This window comes from Schistocerca serialis, chromosome 3, assembly GCF_023864345.2.
Source record: "Schistocerca serialis cubense isolate TAMUIC-IGC-003099 chromosome 3, iqSchSeri2.2, whole genome shotgun sequence".
In the NCBI taxonomy this organism is placed as follows: domain Eukaryota; kingdom Metazoa; phylum Arthropoda; class Insecta; order Orthoptera; family Acrididae; genus Schistocerca; species Schistocerca serialis.
In genome coordinates, this window is record NC_064640.1 from 440305404 (window position 1) to 440322035 (window position 16632).

The 16632-nt window shown below is 37.7% G+C and overlaps 1 protein-coding gene across 1 annotated transcript in view; it reads left to right on the forward strand.

Annotated features, from left to right (window-relative positions):
• Positions 1–16182, forward strand: part of LOC126470332 (inactive hydroxysteroid dehydrogenase-like protein 1) — a 162941-nt gene extending 146759 nt beyond the window's left edge. The window contains exons 5-6 of the mRNA XM_050098118.1: positions 14139–14366; positions 14467–16182. Of these exons, the coding sequence (XP_049954075.1) occupies positions 14139–14366; positions 14467–14589 (351 nt within the window). The 3' untranslated portion in view covers positions 14590–16182. The remainder of the gene's footprint in view (positions 1–14138; positions 14367–14466) is intronic.
• Positions 16183–16632: the final 450 nt, after the last annotated feature.

A 16632-nucleotide genomic window follows, 5' to 3' on the forward strand; every position in this document is an offset into this window, starting at 1 on the left:
AAGAATGAAGCTTATATATCATGAAAATGGTGTAAATTGTACATAATTCACTCTTGTTAGCATGTTTTCCATGAATCACAACAAATAGCAGTAAAGCACATTCACAGGACATATTTTTTTGTGTCATCAGAGATGAACTTTGCACAAACATTTAATATCACAATATCATTTCTAAATTAGTTTACAGAAATTTGGTGTTCTATATTGTAATATGTTCATATGATTTAAGGAATGGAATAAAAAATTTATTTACCAGGGAGAAGAGTAATAGAATGTAGAATGTAAATTATCATCTCTGAAAGTTAGAGTGGCTTGGGAGCTCATAACTTCTAGCACACATGCCTGTAAGAATTGTATATGCTGCTTTACCAGTTCATACATTGTATCAGATGCACAGTCACACAGATCACACCCCAAAACACTGCTCATAAACAGACTGAATGAATAAAACAATACAAAGTATAAGTAAAACCAAACAAATTAATGTATACATATATGCTGAGGTATTTCCTACTTCTTACAGAATATCAGTTGTACAATAATTTAATATTGTGAAGTATATTATAATGCTGTAAGGTAATAATACTGATGTATTTGTGCAACTCTTTGGTTTTCAAAATGTTTGGCAAGAACAGGCAATTGAAACTAATTGGTTAAACAAATTATCCAATATTAATGGTGATTTACTAAAATATGTTACATATATTAATTTACAGGCATTCTCACTGTAAAATGCATATGGGAGTGCACATGAGTTTTGTTTTAAGGGATATTCCTATGTTCAAACTGCATAAATAACAAGTATTCAGTGTTTAACATGAGACCGATATATGATAAAAAGTAAATCAGATAATGTGTTAGGGAGAGAGGGATGGGGGAGGATGTAATCACTTGAGTGCAACCTTATGTTTGTTATCTTTTATTGTTAGCACATACTAGTGACTGAAAATTGTACAAAAATCTTGTATTTCTTAACTCAGTATGGTTGTTTGGTAGTCATCTCCATGATTTTTAAGGTAATTGTATACAATCGTTTCATCAGGTAGGTTCATAGACCTACTTTTAAGCATTGTATGAAGAATTTTTATGGCTGACTCTATTTTATTAACTTTATATTTGTTATTGCTTAAATGTTTTCTAAAGTGGTGGTACCCGTCTCTGGGTGACTTTTGTGTGAACAGGGTGGGCATTCAGTGATAGATTTACAGAGTACCTCATGCACACAGACAGCAGTACCTCCACCTTTAGTAAAAATTTAAGTGATAACAAGCTCAGAGTTAGTAATATAGATTCAGCCCTATAAATTATTGATACATTGCCTAACAGCAGAATTATGAATACATTTACATCTCAAAATCAGTCAGGTGATTTACTGAACAATAAGACAGAGTTAAGAAATAGGAGATTTTAGGAAACTTCCAGTAAGTATGATGCACTAATAGCACAAAAACTAAAGGCATGAGTTTGCACTCAAGGGATTACCCATCTTCTCTCCCTCTCTTTCTAACCCATTAGCTGAATTGTCTTTATATCATGTATCTATACCATGTAAAATATTGTGCTGTTGTTATTTATATAGTGTGAGCATATTTGTATTCCTTACAATAAAACTCATGTGCACTCTCATATTTATTTTATTCTTAAAATGCCTGTATGTTACTATGATTAATGTATTTTAATAAATCACCATGAATGTATAAGCAGAGCTGTTGGGTGTGGTATTTCACAGACCAGTGTGCTTGTTTGGTTCATGTGTGACACTGTACATGGGGTAAAGTAGTATATATAAATATTACTGGCTGTGTGCTAGTAGTTATGAGCATTGAAACTACTTCAAGTTTTTCAAAACTGATAACTTACATTGTATTACAGCTCAACTTGGCAAATAATTTTTCTATTACATTCCCTAAATCATGTGTTTGTATTATAACATAGAAATTTTTGTCAACCAATCTAGAACTGATATTAAGTTATTCTGATATCAAATGTTTACTCTGCAATGTATGATCTCTGATGACAGCAGAAAATATCACATGTGAATGTGTTTTCTTGATAACTCCCTGAGTGTACATGAGTAGTGATTCGAAATGATTCAGGCAAAACATGATAACAACAGTAAAAGTAGGTATAATTTATGCCTTCTCACATAAAGCCTCACTCTCGTTCCATGTAAGTGCTTTCTGGCAATTAAAGACCCAGTTTGTGGATGTGATAATGACATACATACACTAGGTGACAAAAAGCATGGGATACTAATATGTGCATATAGTTACACAAGGTATAAAAAAGCAGGGCATTGGTGGTGCTGTCATTTGTACTCAGGTGATTTATGTAAAAAAGTGTTCAACATGATTATGGCCATATGATGGGAATTAACAGACTTTGAACATGGTACAATAGTTGGACCTAGATGTATGAGATGTTCTATTTCAGAAATCATGAGGGTCTCAGTATTCTGAGATTCACAGTGTCAAGAGTGTGCCGAGAGTACCAAATTTTAGGCATTACCTCTCACCACGGACAACACAGTGGCCAACAGCTTTCACTTAATGACCGGGAACAGCAGCATTTGCATAGACTTGTCAGTGTTAACAGACATGCAAAACTGCATGAAATACCTGCAGAAATCAATGTGGGACATATGAAAAATGTATCTGTTAGGAAATGTAGTGAAATTTGGTGTTAATGGGCTATGGCAGCAGATGGTTGACGCAAGTGCCTTTGTTAACAGCATGGCATCATCTGCAATGCCTCTCCTGTTCTCGTGCCCATATCAGTTGGACCCTAGACAACTAGAAAACCATGGTTTGGTCAAATGAGCCCAATTTCAGTCGGTAAGAGCTGATGATAGGGTTTGAATGTGGCACACATTTCACAAAGCCCTGCACCCTGATTGTCAACAAGGCACTGTGCGAGTGGGTGGTGGCTTCATAATGGTGGGGACTGTATTTACATGGAATGTACTGGGTCCTTCGCTCCAACTTCTGGACATGCATACCTCATGGAAATACAATACTCTGAAAGCTTGTTGAATAACTTCCACATCAGTGCTGGGAACATTCTTTGTAGATTCAACTGGGAAATACTCATATTTGAACAACACTCTCTGTGCACCTACATGCTGCTAGCTCAGTCACTGAAACACAACAGTCAGCTGAACGCCGAGTGAATGCAGCCCGACATTAGGCATACAGGCAAATATGGGAACTAGCAAAATGTCATTGGTAGGTAACAAGGAAGTCCAAATCTCAGTCCAGGAAGAAAACCACATAGCACAGGGCAATAGATACACTGGAGAGCTTGCTGTAAACACTGGCTGATTGACAAGTGAGGCTGTAGCAGTTCGTGGCAGACCTTAAATCTGCCACAGATGTTTTTCCTTGTGACCTGGCATCAGCAGATATATCCTTCCAGGACACTCCTAGTGACCTTGCTAGACATATGCATGATTCTGTTGAGTGATTCAGATCACAAGACCTCCTTTGCCAAAATGATGACTCGTTGTTTCCTCAGGACATATCTTACCAACAAAGCCATTCTTTTAGTGAAGTTGTTCCATAAATTACCCTATTCCCCAGTTTTATTTAATACCTTCCTATTAGTTATTTGAACTACAAATCTAATCTGCAGCATTCTTCAGTGGCAAAAAATTCAAAAATTGCTATTCTCTTCTTGTCTGACCTGTTTGTTGTGCATATTTCGCTTCCATACAAGGGTACATTTCAGATAAATATCTCCAGCAATGAATTCCTAACACTTAAATATATATGTTATGTTATCAAATTCCTTCTTTTCAGAAATTTTTTCCTTGCTGTTGTCAATCTGCATGTTATGTCCTCTCTAGCTCAGCCATCATTGGTTACTTTGCTGCTCAAAGAGCTAAACTTGTTTACTACTTTTGTGTCACATTTCTTAATCTACCTCCCTCAAAATCATCTGATTTAATTCAACTAAATTCCATAACCCTTGTTTTAATTTTTCTGATATTCATTTTATAACATACTACAACTATCCTTCACTTTCTGTCTGTTAAACACAGTCTGAACTACATCAGACCATGAACCCTGATTCTGCATCTGTCTAATTCACACAGTAGTAGAGTGTGATTCATATAATTAAATTTCTTGGTGGGGTCACAAATGACTGCTGTACCTTTCAGGACTAGTTTAAAGATAAAATATCTTTTTCTTCAAATGCCTTGATGAGGCATATTGCACACATGATTTTCTGGAAGCTAAACTGATTAACTGTTATGATATTCAATTTTTGTACAAAATTCTGAGTTAGACTCTCAGTAATTATTTCAAATACTTTTGAGAAAGATTTGAAAAAGAGACATGAGTAATAGACTTTTAGAACTTCCTTTGAAACTCTTTGGAGTTATGACTCTACCTCAGTGTAAAGTATCTGGGAAGTGTCCATCTTCAAATGACTGAATCATTCTTGTGAACAGATTCTGATATTATGTTAGTAACACACTTTATCTGCTTTGGTGGACATCCTACCCAGATAGATTTTCATTTTTTATATGTTTTCTGTAATGTTTTAAAATTTGGTATGAATTTTATTTTTATCCTGATTTCAGTGGAAGTAATGTGCATTACCTGTTTGCTACAAACATTAACATTTGATTTTGGTTCATTTATAAGGAATTCCTTGAAATATTCCTATATGTTTGAAGAAAAATTTAGAATTAATTTGTCTCTTGGTTTATATCTGGAGATTTTCAGATTGCTGTCTGTAATATCAAATAGATGTTTTACAGCTGACTCCATTGGTAATGAGTTACTTTTATCATTCAGGATTAATGTGTTTTTAGCATCTCTTTTGCTGGCTGGAAGGCACTTAGATCTATTGAAATCATAGCAATTTCACATCATACATTCCACACATGCCACCCATCTCTTAATGACCAGGGGGGGGGGGGACACTGATATCCACTTTCACTACAACATGAACCAGCTTCATGGTACACATTTGAAAATATTGCTTTTCTCTTAAAGCACTCAATTTCCTGAAACATGCATTCTTTAGACACGTGTTAATGGTAGACCATACACCAAGAAAGAGGTGACAGCTGTGCTTGCTGGATGACAGTTGCTTCTCAAATCTCACCCCAAAAACACAGTGAAAATATGAGTCCTTTAAGGTGAGGCACAATAATTCCAATAAATATTCATAGAGTCCAGTGAGACATGAAAATCACTTCCAATCTTGCCTCAGAAAATATAATGAAACATCAGTTTTAACCTTAAATTACTAACCACTCATAAAATTTATGATTGCAGTTGCTATCAATTTGCAGTTCCTGCCAATCTGGTATTCTCAGTAGAGGGTGTCAAAAAGGACATTTTGTATTTTTTTCTTTGTGGCATACCTCTGGAGATCTTATAGTTGTAATTAAGTGGTGCAGAAACTATAAATTATAACTTCCTTTCAATAAAATATGGAGCAGTAAAATTTATGAAGATTTAGTGACACTGTATCTTTTCCCCCATTTAGTGTTTTAAGGTTAACATAAGCCTTATGCGTACTTGACTAGCTTTACATTTTCCACAACAGTACAAATCATAAACCACAATTTCACTTGGTGCCTAAGACAAATTAAAAAATGAGTGATATTGAAGAAGACAAGCACCACAATATTCTTAAATCAGCTTGGATACTGTATATCTTGAAGCATGCAGAAATAATTACTACTCACATTACAATTGTAACAACAGTGTTAATCTTTTAGACTAAGTTGCATAAGTACAAACATACACACACACACACACACACACACACACACACACACACACACACACACACACACACACACACACACACACACACACACAAAGGCAGACTCTGCTATTTGCCATAACACATGTTTGGAAAGAACTGCTACCACCCAGGACGCACCCGAATTTCACTGCAACACCATAAACATTACCCTGGAGACTGTTACCACAGTGCAGCTAAACACAGTTTTGTCACCCTGGAAGGAATATCCATTTCCGCTCACTGTTTGTCTGTTACTCCACACTCCTCAAATTACATTTCAGAGAGATCACCTGACCCACAATATATTTGACAAAGCTGCAATTAGCTGCAATAGTGTCAATCATCAACAAATCTTTTATCTCAGAAATAATCCACTTAGGTTTAAAAATATTTTGTGGCTGCAGCTGTGGGGGGAATATTTTACTGGAAAATTATAGATAAATTCCAAGGAAATTGTCAAACTTTTCAGACCTTTTAACACTACTTAACTGACATATTGACATCTCTGCAACTGTTAGAGAATAAGTTTATTGTTAATCCATTAAAGTATTTTACAAAGTCTGATGCTTTTATCTTTCTGAATTCTCTTATAAGCCACTATGGTTTAAAATACCTGAATAAGAGAAGAACTTTCTTGCTTTATCAAATACGCATTTGTCATAACATTGTCTATTCATGATCCTGTTTACTCGTTTTCTGTGGTGGAATCAATGTAGATTAGCTCAAATCCATATTAATGAATGAGATCAATAATTTCTGCTGACTCATGTGATTCATTTGTTACATTATGTTAAAATCAGTAGCTATCATAATGGAAGTCTTTCTCTCTCTTATAGTTTCCACAAGATGTACGTTCATTTGTATTATTTTAACTATACTGATAACTGTAATATAGATATATTGATGCAGGAGGAAAAGTAATGGAACAAAAAAAGAAATTCACAAAAATTTTACCAATAGATGGAATTGCAAGCATCTTAACATAAATAAGATCAGCTACAAATGACAGATGAATCATAATACAATGCCTGTCATTTTACTTGCACATTACATTACATCATCTGTACTGTTCAATGTGCATGACTGCACAAGTCTGGCAGTCAACAGTTGTGGCACTGGTAAGCCCATCCACCAGAGCAAGATAGTACCACATCTGGTGGGAAAAATCAGTTTTTAATTGTCCTGAGGCCAAAAGCTTCATAAAAAGCAAAATGATATCAGTTTTTAATTTCCCTGTGGACAAAAACCATATAAAAAGTGAAATGACACCCATTTATAATTTTCCTGGGCCCAAAAACTGCATAAAAAGCAAAATGGCATTGGTTTCTAATTGTTGTGAGACTGGCACAAGACATGTTCAATATGCTCTCCACCGTTTTCTGCCACAAGTTGAAATCAAGAAACAGCATGCTCCACAACAGACTGAAGTGTCTCAGGGGTCATGTTCAGAATGCATCACACACTGTGTGACTCCAGTTCAGCTATGTTTATAATTGGAGCACATCATCTTTCTTATCTTTCAGATAACCTCAGAGCCAGAAGTCACACAGATTAAGATTAGGTTACCTGGACAGCCAGGCTGTAGAGAAATGATGGCTGATAATTCTAGCATTTCTGAAATACCTCTGCAGCAGCTGCTTCACAGGCTGTACAATGTGTAGAGGAGCATCATATTTCTTAAAACTGATCCTACCCACACATCCATGCTGTTGAAAGGTTGTAATGATGCTGGTACACAAAAAGACTCTCATAGCATTTACCAGTGATGGTACCAGGTAATAGGAAGCACAGGACTCACTTCCCCAAAAACATATAGCCCAGCAATAAATGATGCCATCAACCTGCACCACAGAGTCGCTTTTTCAGAATGAAATGTTACCAGTTGATGTGTGTGTGTGTGGATTTTCTGTTGCCCTTATTCTGCAATTCTGCATATTGACATGTTGGAGATGGAAATTGGCTTTGTCTGTCCACAGAATGTTCCACAGCCATTCATTGTTGACTTCAAAGCAAGCAAGAAATTCCAGAGCAAATATTTGTCTTGCTGGAAGGTCAGCAAGAAGCAACTCGTGAACATGGGTGACTGTGTATGGATAACTATGTAGAATGTTTTGTGGGATTTTATGCACTGTGCTCACAGGCATGTACAATGTCCAGGCAATTCCCCATGCACTGCATGTTTGCCTACCACTGCTTGACTGCTCCTACAATGCTGCAGCCACATCTTCAACAGACATCAGATCAGCTGCTTGCCTCCCTCTGTCACATTGCAATCCAAAAGAACCTGTATTTTCGAATTTTGTTATCATTTTCTCCAGATCCTTATCAGATCTTAGATAAATGACTTTTTCATACATTTGAGCATCTGGAACTTCCGTACAGCTACTGATACACAGTCACTGTTCTTGCAAAAAGAACTTTACCAGCAACACGTGCTACTTCTTGGAGATGCAAACTAAGGAACAGACATGTGCCACATGCGTGTTGGTGTGCATACTCCAACACAGTGCCATCTATTGGTCAAATTTTTATTAATTTTTGTTTGTTCAGTGACATTACTCCCTCCCCCCATGTCAATAATATGCTGATCAAATTTGACATCATTCTGAGCTGTGGTTCTCTTTCTAAAGTGTTTTCAAACTGGAACTTAAGTTATGAAAGCCCTGTATATCTCCTGTGCCTTAAGATCCTTCTCAGGACACTGTTACCAATAATCTTCTGCAGCTGACTATGCTGTTGATGCTCAGCTTCTGTTAAGGAGCAGTTTCCTGCTCCATTATGTACACTCTCACAGCAGTTAAAATTGCTTATATTTTATTTAGAATTATTAAAATTTTCTAATGACAAACACTAATCATATTCCTTGAACTATTAATTCATTTATGAATTTGCTAATCCACCTACTAGTGCATGTGAGTGTGAGTATGTCGAGTGTAGTGTCACTGCCAACTGTATCAGCACAGGCAGGCCATTAGAGGGCACCTGTAGGAAGCAAGCACAAGGCATGGTCTCTACCATGCTGTCTACTGGGAGCTCACTCCTATATACGGGCGGAGCGGTGCTGACTCACTCTCACTGTGTTCATTTAGTTTGTACCACTCACATCAGTTGCTCTATGTATTGCTTATGTTACACCTTCTGTATGATGCTTTTGTCTTGTTAAGTGTGGAGTCATGAGAGGCTTACTTCCATTATTGCTCAGAAGATTATGAATAAAGCTAGATTTGTGTAGCTTGGATCAGTTGCGTGTCATTACATCATTAAATACATGACTGGCAATACATGACGTGTGTAGTCTTTATGTGTTATTTTATCAGGTTTAGTCATGGATGCCGTGACGCGGGCCCTGACTGAACGGCCTACTTCGTCAGTGACCACTTTGTCAGTTTCCATTAACAGGCAGGGCACTGTTCTACTGGTCTATTGATCCACTTTTCCTCCATATGATAATTCAGCTGAGGATTAGGAAGCTTATAAAAAAGGACTCAGACAGCATTTTTTGGCATTCGGTGTGACAGATTCGAATTTGTGCAAAGCCTTATTCCTCTCATGAATTTCACCTAAGGTGTATTAATTACTGTGTCAGCTTGCCCCCTTACAAGAACAAGCAGCTCTTACTTTTGATCATATGTGCAGTTTATTGTCCTACTACCATTACAAATGAGCGCATGTCATAGTAGCATGAGTTGAATTCTGCTGATGCCACAAGAAACCAAACCAGTCATACAGGCTGTGGGCATCCAAACTTCATGGCTTTAGCCATAAGTGTCAATTCATTACTGATGCCCTTAATGACTCTTATGCAGACTCTATGATGTGCTATGTAATTATCTGTTTACCTGTGGGCAAGGAAGTGTACCAGAAGGCTTTCCTCTGTGAAAACTCCCTGTTGGCAGAAGTTTTGCAAATAGCATAATTTTTTGAAGTTTCTCAGGCAGTGAGTGATTAAATTGAAGCATGGGGCAAAGTGGCAGTAGTGTCACAAGATGCACCCAGTAGATCAACAGATAATTTGCACAAGGAAGCGACAGTAGCAGTGGTAAATATGTGGGCCCAGTGCCAAGCAGATCAAGGCTGGGCCAAGCAGCTGTGACCACCACAGCATCAGCATCAGCATTCCCTGTTTCCATCTTGTTCTTTCTGTTCTCTCAAGCCCTAAGTGCTGGGCTATGTGTAATGCTTGTCAGAAGAAAGGTCACATCACCTCTATGTGTCATTCGCTGAAGGTTGCTCAGGATAAGGACATGGATGTAAACTGTGTGACTCCATGCTTGGTGACTTTTCTCAAGTTGCTCACAGAGTTAAGTGTTTTTTGCCAAGCTCTACAGCTACAGGTCGACATAGGTGCTGTGGTGGTGTTATTGAATTCTCAAACCTATGTGAGTTTAAGCTCACTGCTGTTGACACCAGTCATGCAGAAACTGGTCAGTTATAAAAAACAGATCATTGTGCTGCTGGGACAATTTACGACATCTGTGTCTTACTAGTCAGTGGTTTGTTCCATGACTTTTTGGTGTTTACTGATGCCAGAGTTGAGAACTTGTTCAGGATGGATGCATTTAAGGCATCTGGATTTTCTATCACTGATGCAGTTCACCTTGCTTCTGATCAGGTACCATATTCTCAATTGGAAACACTGTATGAGGAGTTTTCAACAGGTATAGAGTGTGCTACGAATTTTTCTGCTCATATTTCTTTGAAATCCACAGCTTGGTATCGTTTTTGTCATGCATGCCCTAGTCCTGTCACCCTGAAATGAAAGCAGTATTGGACAGTCTTCAATCTCTGGGGATAAATCAACCTGTTATGGTTAGTGAATGGTCGTCTGTGCAGGTTGTAGTTTGGAAGCCATCAGGAAACTTTGCCTCTGTTGCGACTTCAGTACTACTGTCAATGCACAGTCCATTGTAGGTACATATCATCTCCTATGACAGAAGGAAATTTTGACAAAAATATTGGGTGGCCAGTACTTCTCTAAAATTGAGTTGTCTGAAGTGTAGCAGAAAATTCCTGTGGACGAAGAGTCTCAGCGATTCTGGTTTTGAATACTCCTTTTGGTCTCTCTCACTATTTGCACCTTTATTTTAGTGTGGCTAATGTCCCTGTTATTTTACAATGGTTTTTAGAGGAACTGACTATGCACTAATTATCTGGATGATATTGTTGCACGGGTTCCTCCATGACCGATCACTTGAAAAGTTTGCGCACTTTGTTATCTGTCTTTCAGTCCACTTGCTTATGGTGTGACCTCACGAAATCTCAGTTTTTTTCAACGTTCTATTATTTACTTGGGGTTTGAGGTCTTGCAGGGCGGAGTTTGCGCTCTGCCAGACCACATCTTCACTGTTTTGTTTGTGCCTCACCTCTCATCCACGAAAGAGGTTCAGGCCTTCGCCGGGAAGATAGCTCACTACCATAAATTTCTGCTGGGGCAGCCACATTAGCTCACCTTTTGCATGCCTTGTTATGCAAGAATGTACCTTTTTGCTGGAACCCAGATTGCAATCATACTTTTCAAATGTTGAAATCCAAACTACTCTTGGCCCCATGTTTAGCTACATTCTCTCTGTAGCAGCACATAGTCTTGGCAACTGACATCTCACAATATGTTCCTGGTGTAGTCCTAGTGCACCAGACTATTAAGGGCTCTGAACTTTTGCGTCTAAATCTCTCACTCCATCCCAGCAGCATTACTCTCAGGTGGAAAGGGAGGCTCTTGCCACAGTCTATGCTCTCCAGAAATTTCATGTTTTTTTGTATAGCTTCAAGTTTCACCTTATTACTGACCGCAAACCTTCAGTTTTCTTGTTTACCCGTCACACATCCTTATCTGACAAGGCAGAACACCACCTACAGTGCTGGGGGCTGTTCTTGTCTCATTACAATTACAAAATCAATTTATCAACTTACATATAAATGTGCCAATGTGGACACCTTGTCCCACCTTCCTGTGGGTCCTGACCCTGACCTTGATCATGAAGAACTGCTTTGCTTCTAGCTTGATACTGAAACACAGGCCACAAAATAGGGTTTCCCAATTATGAGCTCGTGCATAGCAACTGCCATTGCTGCCCACTCGGTTCTCCACAAGTGGTTTGGGTTGTTCAGCAGGGCTTGCCAAATAAACTGCTGGGTTGGGCTTTGTTCTTTGTCTTTGACAGTGTTCTGTTGTTGTCCATGGGAGACTTTCATCCCAGAGTAGTCATTCCCACCGTGTTACTGCATGAGGTCCCATGCCTTCTCCACCAAGGCCACTGGGGAGTTTCATGCACTAAACTGTTAGCTAGGAGACATGTATTTTGTCCAGGAATTGATAGCAAAATTGTCCATTTTGTTGCCACTTATGAGCAGTATGCCTGACAACAGGGAGCTCCCAGAGCATTTCTGCCCCATGGCCCACTCCACACCAACCATGGGAATGCATTCAGATAGACTTTGTGGGTCCTTTCTTGAATTACTATTGGCTTTTGGTTGTGTATGCATTTTCCCAGTTTCCTTACATTCTCCAGTGTATGTTGATGTTGGCTGAGGTCACAATTTGTATGTTTTTCAGGTTTTTTTCTATTGAGGAGTTGCCTTGTGCCATAGTTTCCAATAATGGGACCCAGTTCATTCTCACACCTTTCAATTTTTGTTCCTGACATGGCATTAATCATGTTGTGATTCTGCCTTTCCATCCTCAGTCAAATGGCGAGGCAGAATGACTAGTGTGTATATTCAAGTCCCAAATGAAACAGATTTTTTTGCCAGATGATGCCCTTCTCTGTTTTCCCAGCACCTATGACTTCACTTCTATGGGGGAGCAGAGCTTGGCTGAGTTACTTCATGGCTGGCAGCCACACATGCTCCTCTAACTTCTGCAGCTGCACTGCACCTGCCACAGCCAGGTCCATCTGACCAATTCCTGACACAATTGCCGGTGAGGGTGCGAGGGTTCGTTCACTGACCCAGAGGATACCAGCTGCTGTTGTCTGCTACCAGCGGTGCCACCATTGTGATGTCCCTACAGCCATGGGCTGGTGTTGAGCCACTTTGAACAGTATCACTTATGTTGCACCTTCTGTGTGATTCTTTTGTCTTATTACATGTGGAGTCACAAGAGGCTTATTTCTGTTATTGTTCAGAAGTTTATGAATAAAGCCATATTTATGTCACTTGGATCAGTTTCGTCTATTACTTTGTTACTACAGAATTTATTTCACCTAGCAAGATTAAGGCCTTCAGGCACTCCCTTAACTCTAACTAGACATCCTAACATCACAATACCTAGTATATGAGCAGTATATTATAGTAATAATAATAATAATGATAATGGATATGATAATCATTACAGTGTGCATAGTATTAGTCCCTAATAATAATAATTATTATAGAATAATAATAATAAGAAGAAGAAGAATAAGAAAAAGAATAATAGTAACAATAATAATCAAAATAATAATGAATATATATGTTATTTCAGAAATGCCATACTAATTGACAGTTGTTGAATAATTTTGTATTCATGTTTTATGAGTAATGACACCTAACAGAAAGGTATGGCATTGGTATGATAGGGTAAAGTTAGCAGATGAATAAAAATAGTAATAGATAGGGATACATGGATAGTGTTGATCATGTGGCAAATGACCCACAGGCAGTGATGTTCACAGAGAGTGCACCAATATTGACAGATTCAGTTGGTATTTGTGATAGTATCTTGTTTATAACTAAACAAAATACCTCCAAGTTTTTAACTTCTATGAGAGCACTAAATGTATATAATAATGCACCAAACTGTACCTTAGCAGGAGCTGACGAGCAGTTGCATGTTCAGCTGCTGACAATTGTTGAAGACAACATCCCCTGATGGATCATAATGTGCAAGAGTTTAAAATAAGGACATGCTATCTGAAGGTGATATAATCATCAAAACATGGTACTAGCTGTCAAATTTGTTTGCAGTCTTGACTGCAAATAAAATTATTTTGAATATTAATATCTCCATCTTCAGTGACTTTTATAATAAGGCAGAGTACACACACTACTAAAGGAACTTAATAAAAAGAAGAGATATGTTTACAAGATACTATTTGGAAACAATGCAAGCAATCTTAAGTATATATACCAAGCCATATCAGAGTTCTGTATATCACAAATAGGGTCCACCAGAATAACACCACACCAAACATAACACTTGGAGCACGCACTCCACTGTTTGCATCAACACACAAACAGACAAAGGGGTTGAGACTGGCTCTGTGCTGGTCTAAATCCTGCAGTCTGAGTAATTGTGCCGTAGTGGTTGATAGTAATGTTGTATTAGCTACTTGGTTTCCATGGTTAATGTTAGGTGGTGCCATTACAGTTACAGAATAACTTCTCTTTTGCAGGTGTTTGTGAAAAGCTTTTCAGATGCTCTACGCTATGAATACAGCCAGTATGGAATAACAGTACAGCACCTCTCACCATTGTTTGTAAACACAAAGATGAATGCATTCAGTCATCGGCTTCAGTCAACAAACCTATTTGTTCCTGATGCTACAACATATGCACGAAATGCTGTAAACACTCTTGGCAGGCTAAACAGCACAACTGGTTACTGGGCACATGGAATACAGGTAAAGTGCAGATAGTCTTTTTACATTTTAATTTGCAAAGTGAGTATTATTTGTTAGCTAAGGATGATTATAGAATTTTAAAAATTAAATCTTTTTTCAGTATTTCTTTCATGGGATACCTCCAGTATGGGTTAGAACTTATCTTGGAGGCATCATGAACAAGGTGTTCCGAAAAGATTACTTGGAAGCTGTGTCAAAGGTGCCTCAAGAAATAAAACAATAAATAGCAATCCTTGCCAGTGTCCAAAGCAAAATATTGTCCTGCATACTTCTTGTATGTGTAATATTAGCTTCATCTGTGGTGGACAGTAAGTCACTCAATGAAACAACACATATTTATAAGAAAATTAGTGATGCAGCTTTTTGTTTTGTGTGATATGATCTGACATGGAAATATTCTTCTTCAGATGATCATTATTGATAACTGATTCCAAAAGGAATACATGAAACTCCTGTGTCTTATATGTTTCACATTCTTTTGAACTTCTGTGTTGTTGACGTTATTCAGTTGGGTTATCCAAAGTGTGTTGCTAATTGTGTTTCATGTTTGTGAGTCTGTTGTCTAGATAATTATAATGGTATTCATATCTTTGAACTCAGATGCATTTCCTGTTTAATGTTATTTGTGAATGTGCACTAGGAAATTAGTTCTGTGTTTTTAAGACTGCCAATAATGTACATAATATCTATATAATCACTAAGAAAATCAAATATGGGACTTTCCGGCATTAATAATGTCTGACAAAAATGTGTATGCTCTGACTGACAAATGAACCTCTCTGTCATTCATAGATACACTCAAAAGTAAATTATAAATTTGAACTTCCAGAATCAAACTGTGTTCAGTAGATTAAAGAGAAATCAATATTGAACAAAATGATGAGGAAAGGCAGCCGTAGCAGCATAAGCAAGTAAATCAGAACCTGGTTGAAGAGAGACTAGGTACCAAAAAAAACCAGAGAACAAGCTAGGTATTCAATAGTCAGATGTACATGATATTTCGCTCAAAAGAATCAGCTAATAGACTTGATCAAAACAGCTGTAGAAGAAAGCTGATGTGGCTGGATAAGAAATGAAAGACAATTAAAGTTAAGCATATAAAAGTGTTTGTTACATACAAATAAAAATCAAGAGACTTAAAAAAACAATACTAACATTAATTATGATATAAAGTCACTGAAAAAAAAGAAACAGGGTGGTAATGAGTTGGTAAACTGTTGTATGGTGCCTCTTGTGGTATGTTGTTTTCAGAAACTCAGTATTCACTCTTCTCTGTTAATTAGTCTATACTTTTTTTCTGTCTTCCTCTTCTGTTTAAGTCCATTCAAAGCAGCCTTTATTTTTGAATGAATGTATCAATTGCATAATGATTTTCTTTTTATGAATGGGTGGCTGTAGTTTACAATGAGATAAATGGCACTTATTATTAAAACACTCTCATATGTTTGGTGAGAAGAAGTTATGCTGAGGACACACACAAATTTAAAACAGGAGGGAGGAAGGGGAAAGACATATGGAAGGCCGGGCATAACCAGAGGGAGGCCGGATGCAGCAAAAGTTTTAGGAAGGAAGTAGAAATAACAGAGAAATGATTGAAAGAGTATAAGACACAGAAGATGGCAAAGTAGTAATAAGCCTAGCTGAAAGAGTGCAGAAACAATTTGAACAGAAAAGCAAAGTGAAAGCATGAAACTGAAAAGGAATTAAACAAATATTACTTTAAGTATTGTGTCTATGTTTAAGGTGGTACTTTCTATCCACAATGTAATGAAATGTTTGTATATTTGATAGTAAAAGAAGTTATTTTCTCTACAAATTATTTACTTTTCAATGGAGCTGTATTATAGCTGGGACCTGATTTATGAAAGTCATGGTGTGACAATAAAGTATGTATAAAATCCACAGAAAATTATTCAGTTGATAGAAGCATCCTGATAGGAATAACACCTCTATGGGAGAGCAAAATACACTTCAGATAGAAACTGACCTTTGACCTGCCTAAATGCATGGGAAACCATATTGTATCATTAAGCCTCCATCCTCCCCCATCCCCTCTCAATCCCCCCTTCCATCCTGCCACTCCCCTCCCCCTCCCCTCCCCTCCATCCTCTTCACTCCCCCCCCTCCCACCTACCTCCTCCCTTGTCCTCAGCAATGACACTTTCTTCGAAATAGGGCAATCAGACACCTTCTAAATCAACACACCCATATTTTGCTCTGTCAACCACATTCCAGTAATTTACTGCTATAACAAATGAAACAGCCA